This window comes from Capricornis sumatraensis, chromosome 3 (assembly GCF_032405125.1).
Source record: "Capricornis sumatraensis isolate serow.1 chromosome 3, serow.2, whole genome shotgun sequence".
NCBI lineage: Eukaryota > Metazoa > Chordata > Mammalia > Artiodactyla > Bovidae > Capricornis > Capricornis sumatraensis.
Window position 1 is genome coordinate 115,596,302 of NC_091071.1, and position 20,399 is coordinate 115,616,700.

A 20,399-nucleotide genomic window follows, 5' to 3' on the forward strand; every position below is an offset into this window, starting at 1 on the left:
ACCTCTGACATTTATAGCCAATTGATCAGAAGTATGGGCTGCAACCTAGACTTGCAGCTGGCACCCTGAATTGGAGGGGTAAACAGAACCTCCAGTCTGTACCTGGTCAAAAGCACAGATAACAACTTGTGTGACTGGCCTCTGAAGTGGAGGGCAGACTTGTACAACTGAGCCCTTTGTGTATGGAATCTGATTGTATCTGGACAGGTAGTGTCAGAACTGAGTTGAATTTTTGAATACCCTCCTAGCATCAAGAACTGCTTGTTGATGTGGGGAAGCCTCCATATATGTACACTGGAATTGAGTCTAGGAATCCAATTCAACCAGCTGCCCCCCAAAAAAAGTCTCTATTATTACACCAATCTGTATTAAATGGCACTGCAAACAGTTCCTGAAAAACTACAACGGAGTCAATGAAGAAAAGTCACAGATTCCTCAATCTCAACTCTATGATCATTTATAACAAGGACTGGGGCAAGTTATCTCTAATTTTGCTATGAATATGCTTCAAGGTTTTTGCTTTAACAAAGTGCATTAAGGATGATAATAATAGCTACTTGGAATGTGCTAAATGCTTTAGAAATATCATTCAGTTCAGTTCAGTCGTTCAGTCATGTCCGACTCTTTATGACCCCATGAACCGCAGCACGCCAGGCTCCCCTGTTCATCACCAACTCCCGGAGACCACCCAAACCCATGTCCATTGTGTTGGTGATGCCATTCAACCATCTCATCCTCTGTCGTCCCCTTCCCTTCCTGCCCTCAATCTTTCCCAGCATCAGGGTCTTTTCAAACAAGTCAGCTATTTGAATCAGGTGGCCAAGTATGGAGTTTCAGCTTCAACATCAGTCCTTCCAATGAACACTCAGGACTGATCTTTAGGATGGACTGGCTGGATCTCCTTGCAGTCCAAGGGACTCTCAAGAGTCTTCTCCAACACTACAGTTCAAAAGCATCAATTCTTCAGCACTCAGCTTTCTTTATAGTCCAACTCTCACATCCATACAACTACTGGAAAAACCACAGCCTTGACTAGACGGACCTTTGTTGGCAAAGTAATGTCTCTGCTTTTTAATATGCTGTCTAGGTTGGTCATAACTTTCCTTCCAAGGAGCAAGCGTCTTTTAATTTCATGACTGCAGTCACCATCTGCAGGGATTTCGGAGCCCAAAAAAATAAAGTCAGCCACTGTTTCCCCATCTATTTGCCATGAAGTGATGGGACCGGATGCCATGATCTTCGTTTTCTGAATGTTGAGCTTTAAGCCAACTTTTTCACTCTCCTCTTTCACTTTCATTAAGAGACTCTTTAGTTCTTCACTTTCTGCCATAAGGGTGGTGTCATCTGCATGTCTGAGGTTATTGATATTTCTCCCGGCAATCTTGATTCCAGTTTGTGCTTCCTCCAGCCCAGCATTTCTCATGATGTACTCTGCATATAAGTTAAATAAGCAGGGTAACAATATACAGCCTTGATGTATTCCTTTTCCTATTTGGAACCAGTCTGTTGTTCCATGTCCAGTTCTAACTGTTGCTTCTGGATATGCCTACAGGTTTCTCAAGGCAGGTCAGGTGGTCTGGTATTCCCATCTCTTTCAGAATTTTCCACAGTTTATGATTCACACAATCAAAGGCTTTGGCATAGTCAATAAACCAGAAATAGATGTTTTTCTGGAGCTCTCTTGCTTTTTCGATGATCCAGCAGATGTTGGCAATTTGACCTCCAGTTCCTCTGCCTTTTCTAAAACCAGCTTGAACATCTTCTGGAAGTTCACGGTTCACATAGTGCTGAAGCCTGGCTTGGAGAATTTTGAGCATTACTTTACTAGCATGAGAGATGAGTGCAATTGTGTGGTAGTTTGACCATTCTTTGGTATTGCCTTTCTTTGGGACTGGAATGAAAACTGACCTTTTCCAGTCCTGTGGCCACTGCTGAGTTTTCCAAAATTGCTGGCATATTGAGCACAGCACTTTCACAGCATCATCTTTTAGGATTTGAAATAGCTCAACTGAAATTCCATCACCTCCACTAGCTTTGTTCCTGTGATGCTTCCTAAGGCCCACCTGACTTCCCATTCTAGGAAGTCTGGCTGTAGGTGAGTGTGAGTGATCACACCTTCGTGATTATCTGGGTCATAAAGATCTTTTTTGTACAATTCTTCTGTGTATTCTTGCCACTTCTTCTTGATATCTTCTGCTTCTGTTCAGTTCAGTTCAGTTCAGTCGCTCAGTCATGTCCGACTCTTTGCGACCCCATGAATCGCAGCACGCCAGGCCTCCCTGTCCATCACCAGCTCCCGGAGTTCACCCAAACTCAGGTCCCTCGAGTCAGTGATGCCATCCAGCCATCTCATCCTCTGTTGTCCCCTTCTCCTCCTGCCCCCAATCCCTCCCAGCATCAAAGTCTTTTCCAATGAGTCAACTCTTTGTGTGAGGTGGCCAAAGTACTGGAGTTTCAGTTTTAGCATCATTCCTTCCAAAGAAATCCCAGGGCTCATCTCCTTCAGAATGGACTGGTTGGATCTCCTTGTAGTCCAAGGGACTCTCAAGAGTCTTCTCCAACACCACAGTTCAAAAGCATCAATTCTTCGGCGCTCAGCCTTCTTCACAGTCCAACTCTCACATCCATACATGACCACTGGGAAAACTATAGCCTTGACTAGATGGACCTTAGTCGGCAAAGTAATGTCTCTCCTTTTGAATACGCTATCTAGGTTGGTCATAACTTTTCTTCCAAGGAGTAAGCGTCTTTTAATTTCATGGCTGCAGTCACCATCTGCAGTGATTCTGGAGCCCCCCAAAATAAAGTCTGACTCTGTTTCCACTGTTTCCCCATCTACTTCCCATGAAGTGATGGGACCGGATGCCATGATCTTCGTTTTCTGAATGTTGAGCTTTAAGCCAACTTTTTCACTCTCCTCTTTCACTTTCATTACGAGACTCTTTAGTTCCTGTTCACTTTCTGCCATAAGGGTGGTGTCATCTGCATATCTGAGGTTATTGATATTTCTCCCGGCAATCTTGATTCCAGCTTTTGTATCTTCCAGTCCAGCGTTTCTCATGATGTACTCTGCATAGAAGTTAAATAAGCAGGGTGACAATATACAGCCTTGACGTACTCCTTTTCCTATTTGGAACCAGTCTGTTGTTCCATGTCCAGTTCTAACTGTTGCTTCCTGACCTGCATACAGAATTCTCAAGAGGCAGGTCAGGTGGTCTGGTATTCCCATCTCTCTCAGAATTTTCCATAGTTTATTGTGATCCACAGTCAAAGCCTTTGGCATAGTCATACAATTTCTGTCCTTTATTGAGCCCATCTTTGCATGAAATGTTCCCTTCGTATCTCTAATTTTCTTGAAGAGATCTCTAGTCTTTCCCATTCTATTGTTTTCCTCTATTTCTTTGCATTGATCACTGAGGAAGACTTTCTTATCTCTCCTTGCTATTCTTTGGAACTCTGCAATCAAATGAGTATATCTTTCCTTTTCTCCTTTGCCTTTCACTTCTCTTCTTTTCACAGCTATTTGTAAGGCCTCCTCAGACAGTCATTTTGCTTTTTTGCATTTCTTTTTCTTGGGGATGGTCTTGCTCCCTGTCTCCTGTACAATGTCACTAATAATCCTCAATTACCTATCAGCAAAGCAGGTGCAACTGCCCCTATTTTGCCAATGAGGAAACAAAGGATGTGTGAATCTAGAATAACACAGCTAATTCAGTAGCAGAGATAAGACTAGAACACATGCCTTGACTTCCATCAAGAGCTACCTATACACAAATAATGTATTTGGCAGGCTCTACTAAAGAACAATCAGTGTCACTGCAGCAACATTTCTGGTACTGTTACACATAATCAGAAAATACTGTCATGTGCTAAGTCACTGTAGTTGTGTCCGACACTGTGTGACCCTATGGACTAAGGGACCCTTTGGACTCCAGGCTCCTCTAGAGCCTGGGATTCCTCTGGAATCCCTTGCCAGGGATTCTCCAGGCAAGAATACTGGAGTGGGTTGCCATGCTCTCCTTTAGGGGATCCTTCTGACCCAGGGATCAAACCCACATCTCTTACTTCTACCTGCATTGACAGGTGAGTTCTTTACCACTAGGGCCACCTGGGAAGCCCGAAAATACTGTTAAGATAAATTCAAAACTTACTTTTTGTATCACCCATCCCAGGAAGGATGCTTTTTAAAATAAATTGTTTTTAAATTAATATTTTAAAACATACATTATATTAAGCACTAGCTAAAGTTGGATTTGGCCTTACTGAAACTCACTTTTTGGGCTTCCCAGGTGGTGCTAGTGGTAAAGAACCCACCTTCAATGTGGGAGACACAGGTTCGATCCCTGGGTCAGGAAGATCCCCTGGAGGAGGAAATGGCAACCCACTCCAGTATTCTTGCCTGGAGAATCCCATGGACAGAGGGGCCTGGTGGGCTACAATCCATAGGGTTGCACGGAGTTGGACATGACTAAAGCCACTTAGCATAGCACAGCACAAACTCACTATTAATGGCAAACCACTTGGCTTGTATTCGACCACTTGGCTTCTCTTTTTTTTTTAATTGAAGAAGTTGCTGCTGCTGCTACTACTGCTGGTAAGTTGCTTCAGTCGTGGCCGACTCTGTGCGACCCCAGAGACAGCAGCACACCAGGTTCCCCCGTCCCTGGGATTCTCCAGGCAAGAACACTGGAGTGGGTTGTCATTTCCTTCTCCAATGCATGAAAGGGAAAAGTGAAAGTGAAGTCGCTCAGTCATGTCCGACTCTTAGCGACCCCATGGACTGCAGTCTACCAGGCTCCTCCGTCCATGGGATTTTCCAGGCAAGAGTACTGGAGTGGGGTGCCACTGCTATAGAATACTATGTAAGTTACAAGAGAACAACATTTTTAAAGGTTATACTCCACTTATTACAAAATATTGGCTATATTCCGCTATCACTTGGCTTCTTAAGAAGAAAATAATCCTGCTATTGAATTTGGGAGGTTGTAAGCTTCAACCTGGTGGCTCAGATGGTGAAGTGTCTGTCTACAATGTGGGAGACCTGGGTTCAATCCCTGGGTCAGGAAGATTCCCTCGAGAAGGAAATGGCAACCCACTCCAGTACTCTCGCCTAGAAAATCCCATGGATGGAGTAGCCTGGTGCAGACTACTCCATCCATGGGGTCACAAAGAGTCGGACACGACTGATCGACTTCACTTCACTTCACTTCAAGCTTCAACCATGTGAAACAACTTTCAAACAGTCAAAAGAGAACTAATGCTCTTCTGAAAAGAATGGAGAACACTGAGTTTTTATTCAACTTTAAAAGCTACAACTTAGGTTATGAATTCAGAATCTAGTCTAATTCATGGAGAAACTAATGATGAATTTTAAGTGGTACTATTCTTCATTTCTGTCTGTAGGAAGATGGAGTAGATGTTTATTTCCCTATATGTCCTGATAAAATACAACTAAAAATCCTGGACATTATCTATAAAACAAATGCAGGAGGATGAGAAAGGTGGAGGGAGGGCAACAGATTAGCTAGGGATCTACAGACCTAAGGAACAACATGGTGGAGAGGTCCCTGGTTTTTCATATATCTCAGACACAGAGCTGAAGAAGTCAGCAACCCAGAATCACAAACAGGTGCAGGAAAAGAAAAAAAAGAAAAGCTTGAACAAGTCTTCTCTATCTAGCCAAAGGACCAGGAAAGAGGCAGCCTAGCCAAGAAAGAAAACTTTTAGACAAAGGGGCCCTCTAATCCAGCCAGAAATCACATAAGAAACTGCTGCCCCACCCCCACTAGCAAAGGTAGAGCCAGAGCCTAGACTTCTGCCCTCCCCAGGCCTTAATGAGGAGCCCCAACCTCCCCGCCAGGGTCACATTAGAGAAGGCTGATAGGGAGCTGGGCAATCACCCACTTGATTCCTCAGCATCCTGGAGTCAGTAAAGAGCTTGGACTCTCCCACCTCCACAGAAATAAAAGGCCCTCCCCTTCCCCATGGGGGCTCTGTGGAGAGTTTACCTAAGCTACTACGTGATACTGCTGCCCCAGCAAACATTTTGTTTGGCTGTGTAGCCCCACAAGGACCTTAAACTGAAACTTGCCCCCTCATGGAAGTATGTGCCCTAGATAACAGCCCTGAATCACAGAGAAAAACAAGCTCCTGATAAGACTTCCCCAACAGCCCTTGTGACCACCAGTTTCCCCTGCCTCCGGGGCCTGCCCTTTGACACTCCTTAGATAAAACCCCCACAGAGCTTACTAGAACCCTGCACGTTTGGTTTGCACTGATCAATCCAGTGTTAACCTGGGAACCCCAGGGGTTCCACCCATAGACCATGTGTTCCAGGTCCTACAGCTCACTCTCTCCCTGTACTCAGTCTTGACCTCCTCCCCACGTGCGTCCTCGAGTAGTGCCATGTACTTCCTTCAGGACGGGTGAATAATAAACATCTCTATTTCAATTTCTCTGTGGTCCTCCGTTGACCACAGCTCGCCATCCAGCAACCTGTGCTCCACTTCAAAAACGTTAATAAAACAAAGCAGCTAGTGTCACAGGGGCCTGGTGAAGAGTCAGGAAGCTTTCATCTCAGGCACCTAGAAAAATAAAAGCAAAACAACCCAAAATAGGCAGGAGGAAAGAAATAATAGAGAACAGAAATCAATAAATTGAAAACAGAAAGACAATAAAGAGAAAATCAATGAAAAAAGGGCTAGTTCTTCAGAAAGATCAAAAAAATTGATAAATCTTTTGCAAGACTGGCCAAAAGAAGAGAGAAGATCTAAATGATCAATATCAGAAATGAAACAAATATTCGCTAAGACTCTGTACATTTCATAAGGGAATACTATGAACAAATCTACATAAACACATTTCACAACTTAGATTCATTAATCCAATAAGAAATAGATAATCTGAATGGAACTTTTAAGGAAACTATTAAGGAAAATCCATAATTTTGATACTCCCAAAAGAGAAATCTCTAGGCCCAGAAGGTTTCACTGAAGAATTCTATACATTCTCTTCTAGAAAACAGAAGAGGAAGGAACATTTCCTAATTCATTTTATGAAGTTAATAGTTACAGGATAACCAACCAAAGACATTATAAAAATGAAAGCCACAGACCAATATTCTCTACAAATCCAAGGCAAGTATATATTCACTCTCATCACTCTTATTCAGTATAGTTATGGTTCTAGAACATAGTTCTGGAAGTTCTAGACATAGACAAGTTTATTCTAAAATTTATATGGAATGAGAAAGGAACTAAAATAACTAAACAATTCTGAAAAAGGAGAATAAAGTAGAAAGAATTAGTTTACCCGATTTCAAGATTCATTAGACAGCTGCAATAATCAGGAATGTGCAGTATTGGTGCAGGAACAGATGCACAGATCAACAGAAGACAGGACCCAGAAAAGACCACATAAACATGCCCAAGAGGCTACAGACAAAGGTGCAAAAAGCACCATTAAAGGAAAGATATCTTTTCAACAAATGGTGCTGGAACAGTAAGAAATCCAAGGTAGGGGAGGGGAGGAGAACCTCAATCTAAATCTTATACTTTATACAAAAATTAACTCAAAATAAATTATGTGAATTTTAAAATGCAGAACTATAAAACTTTTACCAAAAAAAAAAAAAAGAGAAAATTCTCAGATCTAGGGCTCGGTCAAAATTTATTAGACATGACACCAAAAGTGTAATCCATAAAAGAAAAAATTGGAAAAACTGGATTTCACCAGAATTAAAATTTTATGCTTTGTGAAAGACTCTGTTAAGAAGATGAAAAAAAAAAAAAAACTAAAAACTGGAAGAAAATATTTGTAAACCACATATCCAACAAAGGAATAGTATCTGGAATATATTAAGAACTCCCAAAACTCAACATTAAAAAAAATCCAATTTAAACACAAGTAAAAGACACAGAAAATTCAGAAAAGAGATTATACATGTGGCACAAAAAAACACATAAAAAGATGCTCAACATCATTAATAATTAGGGAATGCAAACCTAAAACCACAATGAGATACCATAACACACTTATAAGAATGCCTAAAATAAAAAATAGTGCTAACACCAAATTCTGGTAAGGATGTGGAGAAACTGGATCTCTCCTTTATTACTGGTAGGAATGTAAAATGGTACAGATACAATGGCAATTTCTTACAAAACCAAACATGGAATGGCCATATGGCCCAGAGCTGCACTCCTGGGCTTTCATTCCAGAAAAATGAAAACATTCACAGAAAAATCTGTACATGAGTGACTAGCAGCAGCTTTATTGGTAACAATTAAAATGTGGAAACAGTGCAGATGTCCTTCAACAGGTGAATGGGTAAACAAACTGGTTCATCCATATGATGGAATATACTCAGCAATAAGAATTAATTACTGGTACATACAACACTCTGGATAAATCACTAGAGAATTAGGTTGAGTAAAGAAGCCAATCCCAAAAGGTTACAAACTACATGATTTCACTTACATAACATTCTTGAAATGAGAGAATTATAGAAATAGAATAAACTCCTGGTTGCCAGGAACAGAGGAAGAGTAAGGACAGGAGGGAAGTGGTTGTGGCTATCACAGGGCAATAAAAGGACGATGATAAAAATATTCTGTATCTTCAACCTATTATTGTCAATGTACTATTTGTGGTAGGTACAATAGCTGTGCAAGCTGTTACCATCAGGACAAAGAGTACAAGGGATAACAGCACAGAGGGACGTCCCTGACTGTCCAGTGGTTAAGAAACTCCACACTTCCACTGCAGGGGGCACAGGTTTAAACTCTGGTTGAGAAGCTAAGGTTCCACATGCCTGGTGGCCAAAAAAATGAAACAAATAAAACAGAAGCAATATTGTAACAAAAGCAATACAGATTTTAAAAATGGTCCATATCCAAAAAAAAAAAAAATCAAAAATAAGCAAATAAATAAAACTGCATTATCTGGCTGAGTTGGACACAACTGAGTGACTTCACTTTCACTTTTCACTTTCATACATTGGAGAAGGAAATGGCAACCCACTCCAGTGTTCTTGCCTAGAGAATCCCAGGGACAGGGGAGCCTGGTGGGCTGCCGTCTATGGGGTCGCACAGAGTCAGACACAACTGAAGTGACTTAGCAGCAGCAGCATTATCTCCAAAGGAATTATCAGTCAAATCATTTGTCATCAAATTTTAATATTTCTATTTTTTGTTGTTGTTGACAGGCAATAGGAAAGCACACTAGAAAATTCATCTCTAACAACCTAGTTTCAAAGCATTTACCAAGAGCTTGTCACATGCAACTAGGAGCTAGGGAAACAGGCAAAGTGAGGAAGACAAAATAGATTTAGAAGAGAGTTTATACTTCTTCTAGTGAAGTTGAACAGGAACTACAGTACTGAACTTATCAGCACTTCATTATGCCTGCCCACATTCTTAAGTATTTCTAAATAGAACACAGGTAGCAGCTCACCAGTGCATGACCAACTTATAAGTAACTTTCCTTACTTCTTAACTCCCAGCCAGTGAAGGTCACTCCCTGCCAGGAATACATCCCACCTCTACCCAAGCCCTGGTCTTCATGTCTCAACTAAGCCCAAACCACTCCCCCACCCCATGTTGGCTGGGCAAAAACAGGACAGGGGAAAGGTGCGGTTCATACACTCTTGTGTCTTACACCCATGCCCATTCTTCTCTCACCCAATTTCTCCAAACATAAATACCCAAGGAAGAAAAGAATGGCAAAGGGGAAGGGCTGGTTAAGATCTCTGGTAACCAGGCCTCCTCTTACCAGCTTTTTTCATCAGAAAAGAAAAAGAGACAAAAGGGGAGAAAAGGCAGGGGGGTGGAGGTGGGCGGGAGAAGAAAAGCTATGGTACATTTTCACCTCAGCTGTCAGTTCCCCCCACCTTCACAAAATAAAGGCCACAACTCTATCCAGCTCTCCCCACTCCTATCCCAGCAGCAGTTCCCAAGTGCCTCTGAACCCAAGTCCCCCTAAAATCAAGTTCCCTTACCAAGTTTATGGTTAATCTCTCTGTTCAAAATTTTATTCCCTTTTTTATCCCCTCTGACCTCAACTGGGTGCTGAGCACTAAGCAACCAGAGTCAGATGACTATAATCGCTGTTACTGATAACATCTTTCTAAAACTGCTATTATAGGTATCATCATTAATGAACAAACTCAGGTTGTTTCTCCAGGACAACATGAGCTAATAGACCCCCAAGCCATGGACTACCCGGCCAGAGAACGGTAAACCAGAGCACCCTGACTCCCGAAACTAGAAATTACAATTTTAAAATGTCACCAAAATGATTAACCCCAGTCTCTTATGCCAAGAAACCAGAAAATAAATACAAAATGAATATAATTCATTATTTGTGAATACACTAACCCTTGCCTTCTAGTAAAGCTTTACCATAAAACTTCTGGTAATAATTTTCACGTTTTAATGACTAGGTTACTCTTAGAAATTAGAGATTTAGTTTACACCAAGAAACATAATATTAAACTACTATTCACACCCACTGGGCAAGAACTGCTTTTACCTGTTAATATAACTTGCCTGGCTGGCTTTACACTGACACCCGGCAAGTGAAGCCTGTGAGTAGCCAAAACTGGCAAGACAAGGATGTGGGGAAAAACTGCAGTAATGATAATGGCCCCTCCACTAACTCGGAGGGTCAATTAGGCTGACAAGCCAGCTCATCAGGTTCTCATCTTCCCTTAATATTTCAAGCGTTCTATTTCCAAGACTGCAGGCAGAACATAGAGATGACACAGCCCTTGCACCAGAGTTCATCTACTTTAATCTAGCTCATAGTCTCACATTTAGTTCTAATAAACTTGGCTGGTTTCTAAGTTCATGGCTAATTAGAAGGAAAATGTGTCATAGAGAGAAAAATACTCTGTTCCTTCACCCACCATTTAAGAGCCAGGTGCTTCGAGACAGAACACTAACTGATACTCAGTGATCCCTATCCTCCCTGACTTAGGTAGGGCAGGGGCTCAGACAGTAGAGGAGTAAATTAAAATAAAATGATTGTAAATAAAATAAGTACAAAAAGTAATTACCAACCGTGATAGTTGCTAACAAGAATATGAACAGAGCTAACAACCTTGCCCTTTCTTGGGATATGAAGACCCTTCCAGTAGTGTCAAAACGTAGAATCAAAAAATTCTGGGCTTTCCTGGTGGGTCAGTGGTAAAGAATCCACCAATCAGTGCAGGAGACATGGTTCCCTGGTGCGGGAAGATGCCACAGACCAACTAAGCCCATGCACCACAACTACTGAGCCCATGCTCTAGAGCCCGGGAGCTGAAACTACTGAGCCATGTACCAAAACCACTGAAGCCTGCACGTGCCCTGGAGCGTGCGCTGCACAACAAGGGAAGCCACTGCAACGAGAAGCTCTTACACCACAACCAGAGAGCAGCACCTGCTAGCCAACTCTAGAGAAAAGCCTGCCTGACAACAAAGACTCAGCATAGCCAAAAACAAATAAATTACTTTTTTAAATTCATATCATCTATTGACCCCAAATATACGCTAAAATTTACTTTTAAAAAATTAAATACCAGCTGCTGACTTGTTACCCTCCCTTTATGTTAAAAGCTGAATGACATTCCAATTCCCTAGAGCAGAGATAGCTCAGTTCAGTTCAGTCACTCAGTCATGTCCGACTCTTTGCGACCCCATGAATCACAGCACACCAGGCCTCCCTGTTCATCACCAACTCCCAGAGTTCACCCAAACTCATGTGCATCGAGTCGGTGATGCCATCCAGCCATCTCATCCTCTGTCGTCCCCTTCTCCTCTTGCCCCCAATCCCTCCCAGCATCAGAGTCTTTTCCAATGAGTCAACTCTTCGCATGAGGTGGCCAAAGTATTGGAGTTTCAGCTTTAGCATCAGTCCTTCCAAAGAACACCCAGGACTGATCTCCAGGGCATAAAGCAGCATTTGCATAGGTGGAGGTCACTGAAAAGTGAGGGAAGGAAGCACAAAGTAAGCATGCCTTCAGCTATTTTGAATCTTGGCCTAGGCTGGATCCCCTAACAAGGAAAAACATTCTTCCTTCTCCTCAAGATCACATAGCACCCGGTTCCCTGGGATCTGCAATCACTACTAGTTCTGAGGCAGGAGGCAGATGCCACAGCTCCCCTCCCACCCACCACCCCAGGGTAAAGCAATTGAAGATTCATTCTCTGTGGACCAGAACTCCAGGTGGAGAACAGCAGAACAATTGAGGAGGCTGTTCCCTGCCCAGACCACATATTTCCCATTCTTGAAGTCAGGAGACTCCCCAGCTACATATGTGCAAAAGGGTTCTGTGGAGGTCAAAAGGGGAGTGAAGATAAGAGATGTTCTACCCTTAGGCCTTTTCGGTAGAATCTATCTTGGCTAAGAGATACATACACACACGTGGGAGGATCCTGAGATGTATCAAATATGGACTCTGAACCAGGCAATTCAAAATGACTGGCCAACAGAAACTTGGAAGAAATGTCCCATAAAAGTAATTCAAATTACCACAAAGGCACAACTCAGGGACTCTCTCTCAGTCCTCCCGTGTCTCTATCCACATATAATGTACTCTTTTTCCTCTCAATAAATATTCCACTTGCTTCACCACTTTCTGACTTCGTGGAAATTCTTTTCTGCAAAGCTGAAGGGCCAGGGCCCTTGTCACTGACCACTGGCCTAGTGGCTAGGATTTGGGGCTCTCACCACAGCAACCTGGCCTCAATCACTGGTTAAGGAACTGAAGCCCCACCTCAAGCCACTGCAGACTCAGGCTCCCTGAGATCAGTTCCATTCTTCCATCACTTTAAGCAACCTGGGCACAAAACCACCGTGTGGAAGGTCCGTTTTTTCAAGAAGAGTGGCATATATTCCAAAGAAGCAACCAAAAAATCAACCCCACTTAAGCTGGAGATTACCAAGTTAATTTAAAACACTAGCTTTGCTTTCTCCAATGCTGAACTTCAGTCAAAATTCAATCACACTACCCAAACTTGGAGGAATAAAAAGAAAATTTCATTTTCAGAGGTACCTAATCTTTTCAAATGTGCCAAACACAATATAAACACAATAACTTTGCGTTTACTCACGTCTCCTGAGGCTCCTGCACTGCAGGCAGAATCATTGACATTGAGCCACCAGGGAAGCACAAAACCTACCTACTAGAAAATATATTTGACTGCAAATATGATCCACACAAGGAATAATCTGAATTTCATCAAGGAAGCTGTAAGCACCAAATGGTGGAGGCAAAAGTGAATCCAAGTTTCACATGGGACTAAGGGCAAAAAGACAGTTCTGAATTGTCATTTTGGAAGAAACTCACATCTCTTACAATTCAAACGTAATTTTCCCCAAAGTTAGCTCCAAAATTTGTTAATTCATTTGGCTTTGCTTTCTCAAACAAAATTACACATAGGCTGAAGACTCGAAATGTGCTCCCTGCTATTGCATCTCTACTTTTCCCCTTTTTATAAAGCCTGATCTCCATTAAGTTAGTAAGTTATATCTGAAAGCATCTACCTGGCCTTTCTTTAAACACTTACAGCTATAAATTAATGTGGGAAGGATCTGGAGGCTGATCTGCAGTCCACTCCTCCTTACAAATTAGGAATTGGAGAGGAATGGTCTCTCTTTATCAAAAGATTTCTGGAGACTTATTTTCCATCAATTCCCTCCTTTCACCTAGCTCCTCTGTAGCTGCAGCCTGAAAATTCTCCCTTTGGTCTCTTAGGTATCACCTTCAAACTCCCCCACTCACCTTTCTCCCATGGAGACTATCAGCCTCTGCAACAACTTTGCAAAACTGCGCTAGTCTTCTTATCCTCTGCTCAAAAGCCTCTAACTTTCCATTTCACTCAGAATAAAATTCAAGGTTCCGCATCATGCGGCCAGCCTGCCACCTCCTTAACCTTCCAGCCTCATCTCCTATCTTCCCCTCACTCCCTGCTCATACATTTACACTCATTTTCTGCCTGGAATGCTTCCTCTTGAGGGGCTTTCTCAAAAGTTACCTTCCCTTAATCCTTCACCCTACGGTCTGGAACAGTGCAAGCAACCTGACAAGACTTTAGTACACATTCATGAACGAAGAAAAGTCGTAACAGATGCCTGCTGAGCACCTAGTCTGGGCCAAGTCTGTGAACGTGAAAGTGTTACTCGCTCGGTTGTGTCCTGCTCTTTGCGACCCCACGGTCTGTAGCTCCTCCAGGTTCCTCTGTGCATGGGATTCTCCAGGTAAGAATACTGGAAGGTGTTGCCGTGCCCTCCTCCTGGGGATCTCCCCGACCCAGGGATCCAACCTGGGTCTCCCACACTGCTGGGCAGATTCTTTACCATCTGAGGCACCAGGGAGGTCAAAACAACTAAGACACTGCCCCTGACTTGAGTGCACCAGACGGATTACTGCACACGAAACAGGACTGCAAATCACGGCCAACGGCAAGTCACAGAACATGTCAACAATTCAGAGGAAGAGCCTCGGCTTCGACCCTCTGGGAACCAATCCAGCTTCCCACTCTCGCGCAGTTCTCCAGGGACCACCCCCAGAAAGTCTCTTCTAGTCCCCACAAAGGACCGGGCCCCTCGCCCTCCCCAAGCGTGAGCGTTTGCTCGTCCGGCGACGCGACTTCCGGCATTTCACGCAAGACACAAGATTTAACGAAACAAATTTTAAAACCTCCGCTCTTCAGCTTCTACCCCCTGTCTTCTGCTTCGCTGGTCATTCCCCACGGTGAGCCGGGAACCCAACTCCCGCTCTGACCAACTGGCAGTCACTACCGAGAACGCTGTACTTCCGCTATCCTCACCTGCTCCTGGCGTCCCCTTCGGCTCCTCCCCGCTGCGCTTGCGCAAGCAAACCCTCCCGGGTTCAAGCGATGTTGACAGCGAGGTTGGCAGCGTGGGTTGGTTGGGCACGCCCCCAGCGTACATCTGGCTTCTGATTGGCTGTCTCTCCTGGTCCGAGCACCGGTGGAGAGGCCTAAGGCTGCGCTTCCAGAGGCGCTGCCAGTTGAGTCTCTTGTGCTCCTGCTTCCTACTCTTCGCCGCCTCCGCGGGCTTCCTGGAATCTTTGCAACACCGCCGGCATGTCTCAGGTAATATGCGTGCCCAGCCTTGGCTGCGAAGGTACCACGAGGCGGGAAGCTGGTGCGGGGTCATCCCGCAGACACACAACCCCGCAGGGTCTTTCCCTTCTGTGCTCTGCTGTTATTTCTGGACCCTTGCCCAGCCCAGACTGAACAGAACCCTGTAAGCGAAACTTTCCGGTTTGGGGCTCCTAACACCCTTACTGAGCCCGCAACGGCTGGCAAGTTGCCCATAAGGAAGACTTCGTTCGCAGTGAAGCAGGAATTGAGGTCGAAGGCAAGTGTCCAACATAGGCAGATGGGATGTCATGGTTTTTATAGATTGAAAGACTAAGGGGACAGAGTGCCCCATCCGGAAGGACACGGCAGGAGTAGGGGTGCCATATAGAGTGGAGAAGCCAGGAGGCCGCGGTTGAGAGCTTGGAGGTCAGGGGGCCGAGTGTCCAGCGCGAGGCCAGGGGAGCGTCGCAGCCTGAGGAGGGGTGACCTAGAGAGGCCTTTCTCTTCTTTGACTGTAGACGCTTTTCCGGGACCTAGCAGTTGGGGCGGGGCGGGGGCGGGGCGGGGGCGGGGAGCGGTGATCTTTGGCTCCTTCCCCGTCTTCAGTACGGACACTGGGACAGGGATCGGCGCCGGATCCCCTGGCCTCAGAGGGAGGGAACCAGCGGGCTCAGGCCGCTGACACCGCTGCGCTCATGCAGTTTTCTCCGCTGTTTCAGTCACCCATTTCCAGCCCTATGGCAAGTCAGGGCTATCCTGAGACCTCTGTCTGGCCAGCCGGTTGGCCGTGCTGCTTTTTCTGTGAAGTGTGTGTCCACTGCAGCCAGTCTCAGCCTGCCTCCTTCACCTCTGTTTCCAGCACATAATACCTGGTTTAGTGAGAGAGCCCCATACATAGTTGTCCAAGTGAGTGAAGGGATGTGCTTACCCTCCTGGTTTTGCTGAATCTCTCTAGCTGCCCTGTTGAGATGAGGAAGACTGCTTTTCCTCACCAGCAGGGCAAGAGAGTGCTTCCTTTCCAACCCCTCCATCCTCATTACCAAACTCTAGTCAAGCCTCTCCTCTCCCTCATATTTAGGCTGAGTTTGACAAAGCTGCTGAGGAAGTTAAGCAGCTTAAGACCAAGCCAGCAGATGAGGAGATGCTGTTCATCTACAGCCACTACAAACAAGCAACTGTGGGTGACATAAATACAGGTATGTTGAGGTGGAGTTGGGAGGGCCCAGATTCATCAAAGTAGGCTTGGCAGCCTTGGTTGGTGCTGAAACTGTTCATCTCTGGGAACTTCATTCTCAAAACCACCCACAGCCCTACTCATAAGCCGGTTCCTGGGGTTTAAGCTGGGAGAGGTTGCCCAAAGATCATGTTCCTGAATGGGGTTTACAGACCCTACACAGTTCTTGGTTTCTTGGTGGCTCAGATAGCAGAATTCAAATCCCAGTTTGAGGACTTGTCTCATTCCATCTATTTGGGAGGAACAAAGATCCCAGCTTTGAAGAGCCTTGTTCCAAGCTCTCAGCTCAGTAGTAATTTTGTTGAACCACACTGTTTCCACCCCAGTCCGACAGGATCAAAGTTGGGGAGCTTGGCAGCTGGGCCAAGCCTGATGTCAGCTCCTACAGCCAGGTAGCAGCTGGCTTTCTGCGGCAGGTCAGAAGCATTTTTGCTGACAGCAATTCCACCATTTCTTCCCTGTCAAAAAATCTAGGTACAGATTTGAAGCCTTGGTTTGGACCACCATATTCTATAATGTCTTTTCTCCCTTGGACAGTTTTCATTCTGCCCCTAAGTTCTTCAAACTCCAGAGTATATGGCAATAGCATGATGCACTGTACACAGGAACTCAGAGATGTTGACCACAGAAGCATAGAGGAGGTCACCCCTTGCTCCTGTTTAGGAGGGTGAGCATAGCCCCTAATTCCATTGCAGTTAGGGTAGAGGGTAGAGCAGGTGGGCTGGCTGCTAAGGATCCTGGGCAGTGCCAAATCAAACATCACAGAGAGTGGGACTTCCCTGATGGTCCAGTGGCTAAGATTCCATACTCCCACTGCAGGGGGCCCAGGTTCTATCCCTGGTCAGGGAACTAGATCCCACAGTTAAAGATCCTATATGCAACAACTAAGACCCGGTACAGCCAAATACATGAACTATTTTAAAATAAAAATCACAGGGAGGGCTTAGTTAAGAAAGGTCTTGTGGTGAAGGTAAGTTTTACCCTGGGTTTATAAATTCTGCCTCTTCCCAGGGAGGCAGGGGAAATGAAGTAGGGGTGACCAGAGTGACTGAGACACTTTTCTGACAAATGTGATTGTCACAGAGACTCTCCTCTGCCCTGCTTTCGCATTAGTGTAGGAAGACTGGCTCGGGATTCTTACCGCTTCCTGATCAGCTCCCTCTAGGGCTGTTCGGTCCAATACAGCAGCCACTAGCCACATGCAGCTATCTAAATTTAAACTGAGAATAGTTAACATGAAATAAAGTCAACAGTTAACTCCCCAGTCACACTTCAGGTGCTCAGCTGCCACCAGTGGCAGGAGGCCCCTGAGTTCGACAGTGCAAATGTACCACCTTTCCATCATCATGAGAGGGCCATTGGGATGTGCCAATCTCAGATTCTGATGATGATTCCGGGGCGCGGTTTCCTTCAGCTGTCCCTGGGAATGCTTCCCAGCAAGCACTTCGGGGGAGACTTTATGTTTCTCAGACTCTGTGGTCCTGGCTGTGGGCACTGCGATTGCTCCCCTGGGCTTTCTTCTTAGCATGGCAGTGAACTAGGTCAGCAGGGAGGCGGTGAGTGTGTTCCCTAAGTGCAACTGATAACAGGTCTACAGGTATAAAACCATGGTATACCTTAAAAGAAGCTTGCCCTCGGTGGGGAGGGGTGGAATAAAATTCCCTTAAAACAATAAGAAATAGACAACAATTTGGTAGCAAAACGGGGCAAGGATATGAACAGACAGTTCACAGAAAAGGACACCTACAAAACTGATAACAATAACATGGGAGAGAGACCTTGGGTGGGAAGAGTGGAAGGAAACTTTATAGTAATCCCTTTGTGGTGTTTGAATTTTAAGCCAGGTGAATGGATTGTGGTACTTGTTTAAAAAAAATACAGTACGGTTTTTAAAAGAAATTTTGGAGTTAATTTATAAGAAAGGGGCTCTCTAGTAATGAGAACAGTTTTCCTCCTATTTTCTCTAGATTTTAAGTTTGAATTTCTGTACATGTGGGTTTCTGAAGGCAGAACCCACTATACTAGACCCATTTAACTCCACAGCAGAGCCTGGAAAAAGAAGATAAAATATGGCTATCATGGCAAGAAAATGGATAAAGTTCCCCATTAGAACTTGCAGCAGGTCTAATGTCTTTCCTTCCCTTGTTTAAGAACGTCCTGGAATGTTGGACTTCAAAGGCAAGGCCAAGTGGGATGCCTGGAATGAGCTGAAAGGTAATTGTTCTGATACACTTCCCTCATTTGGGAACCCCAGTAATGAAATACTGTTAAGGAGTGTAAGGGGTGAGGAGAGAGAACAGAATGGATGAGGCACATGCTGGGAACCAGTTTGACCTAGATCAGAATGGAAAAAAAAAACTAGACCACTTATGATACCATGTATGCCATTTCCAAAAACACCATCTCTGAGTCATAATATCATCTGGAGAGTGGAGGGGCAGGGGACCAGGCCACTGACAAACAGATGGGGAGGTGATGAGTTGCCTTGGGCTTTATAATATTCAGAATAGGGTTGGCTTCCTGTCCACACCTTCCTTTCCCTCACAAGGCCAGGCAGTGACCCCCCGGCCCAAGTAGCCCTCCCTAGTTCCCTTCCAGCCAGAAAGGCACCTAAAAACAGAAATGAATTAATGCATGGCAGGTTGCTGGCACATCGTAGCCTCAGTGAATGGAGCTATTATATGCTAAGAACAGAGGCCAAGAAGTATCCCGGCTGTGACTTAATCACATGCCACCTGCGGCAGCAAGACCCAGAAGTTGGCACTGAAGTGCCTGTCAGCTTTTGTGTGCTAGCTTGCTCGTTTCTGAATAAGCCCTCTGTCTTCCTGCAAATGAGAAACCCTTGAATTCAAAAGGGGCCAGAATACAATAAATACACTCCTAGGATCTGCAAGTAAGTGAAACAGGAATGCCCCTCTGCCTGTCCATTCCCATTGGGCATTTCCATACCATTCTCTGAGGCCCCATGTACTCGCCCTTGCTCCAGAACATACACTAATTCCCACTGAGTATCTCTCCTTCAGCATAGAATCCAGGACACCAGGCATCACTATCTCTGAGGGATATCTCCAGTGTCCTCTGTATTCTGCTCCAAGGGCCAGCTGCTTGTCTTCAGAGTTCCCAAAGCTGCTCTCTGGGGAGAAGAGGGTATCTGGCTTTGTTTCTTCCCTGGCAGCTTAACAGCTCTGAGAGATAAGAGCCCAACAGAGAAATACTTGATAGATCAAAGCCAATCGTGAAAGTCAGTGGGACACAACAGTGGGATACTCACCTGGCCAGCAAGCCAGTGACAGGCCTCAGGCAGCTGCACACACATTATGAGCTCAGTGCTTTATGGAGCCTTCCCTGTGGGCCAGGCTCCTTAAGGACTTCAAAAGTCACATCCTGGCCAGGTCTGTGAGGTGTAGGTAGTAGAACCCCACCCCCTTCACAGGTGAGAAACAGCCTCACAGTATTAACCTGGGGCTCTAAAGTTTGCTGCCTTTCTACAGTACTGCCTTTCTGACAAATAACCTTGTTGATGCCTTGCAGGGACTTCTAAAGAAGATGCCATGAAAGCTTACGTTGACAAAGTAGAAGAACTAAAGAAAAAATATGGAATATAAGAGGACTGGGTTTGGCTGCCAGCCATTCATTTCACCTAAACTGATTTAATGCCTTGTTTTTCTAATACTGTGGATGAAGTTAATAAATAACTAGCTAAACCAGAAGCTCAAGACAGCCCAGGATATTAACAGATTAGGAGCTGAAACGGTTACTAATCCTTGCTGAGTAATTTTTATCAGTAGATGAATTAAAGGTATCTTTGTTACTTTACTTCGATAACTTGGGTTCTTGAAATAATGTCCTCTGTTCCGATCTCTCTTCCTCACTTTTTCTAAAGATTTCATCTAGAAGTGTTTGAACTTACCTATCTCCCCCTGTACACTTTGCTGGAGGGTGGGCAGGCGCACCCACCTGTTCAGACCTGACCTGTGTTCACCTCGGTGCAGAGGAGTTATTATAGCAGTGGCCTTCCCTGTCTCCATCTTCCCCGGCTTCAACTACACCAGTCAGGTGAGCTGAGACACCAA

At 44.7% G+C, this 20,399-nt stretch overlaps 2 protein-coding genes across 3 annotated transcripts in view; one reads left to right on the top strand and one right to left on the bottom strand.

The window, feature by feature from the left end:
* Positions 1–14,941, bottom strand: part of C3H2orf76 (chromosome 3 C2orf76 homolog) — a 132,167-nt gene extending 117,226 nt beyond the window's left edge. For both annotated transcript variants that reach the window (XM_068968966.1, XM_068968967.1), the window contains exon 1: positions 14,814–14,941. The gene's annotated coding sequence lies outside the window, so the exon portion shown is untranslated. The remainder of the gene's footprint in view (positions 1–14,813) is intronic.
* A 41-nt stretch (positions 14,942–14,982) lies between these two features.
* On the top strand, positions 14,983–20,134 carry DBI (diazepam binding inhibitor, acyl-CoA binding protein). The gene is made up of 4 exons (XM_068968822.1): positions 14,983–15,101; positions 16,171–16,288; positions 18,478–18,540; positions 19,858–20,134. The coding sequence occupies exons 1-4, from the start codon at positions 15,093–15,095 to the stop codon at positions 19,929–19,931; spliced, it is 264 nt and encodes an 87-aa protein (XP_068824923.1). The 5' UTR covers positions 14,983–15,092; the 3' UTR covers positions 19,932–20,134.
* Positions 20,135–20,399: the final 265 nt, after the last annotated feature.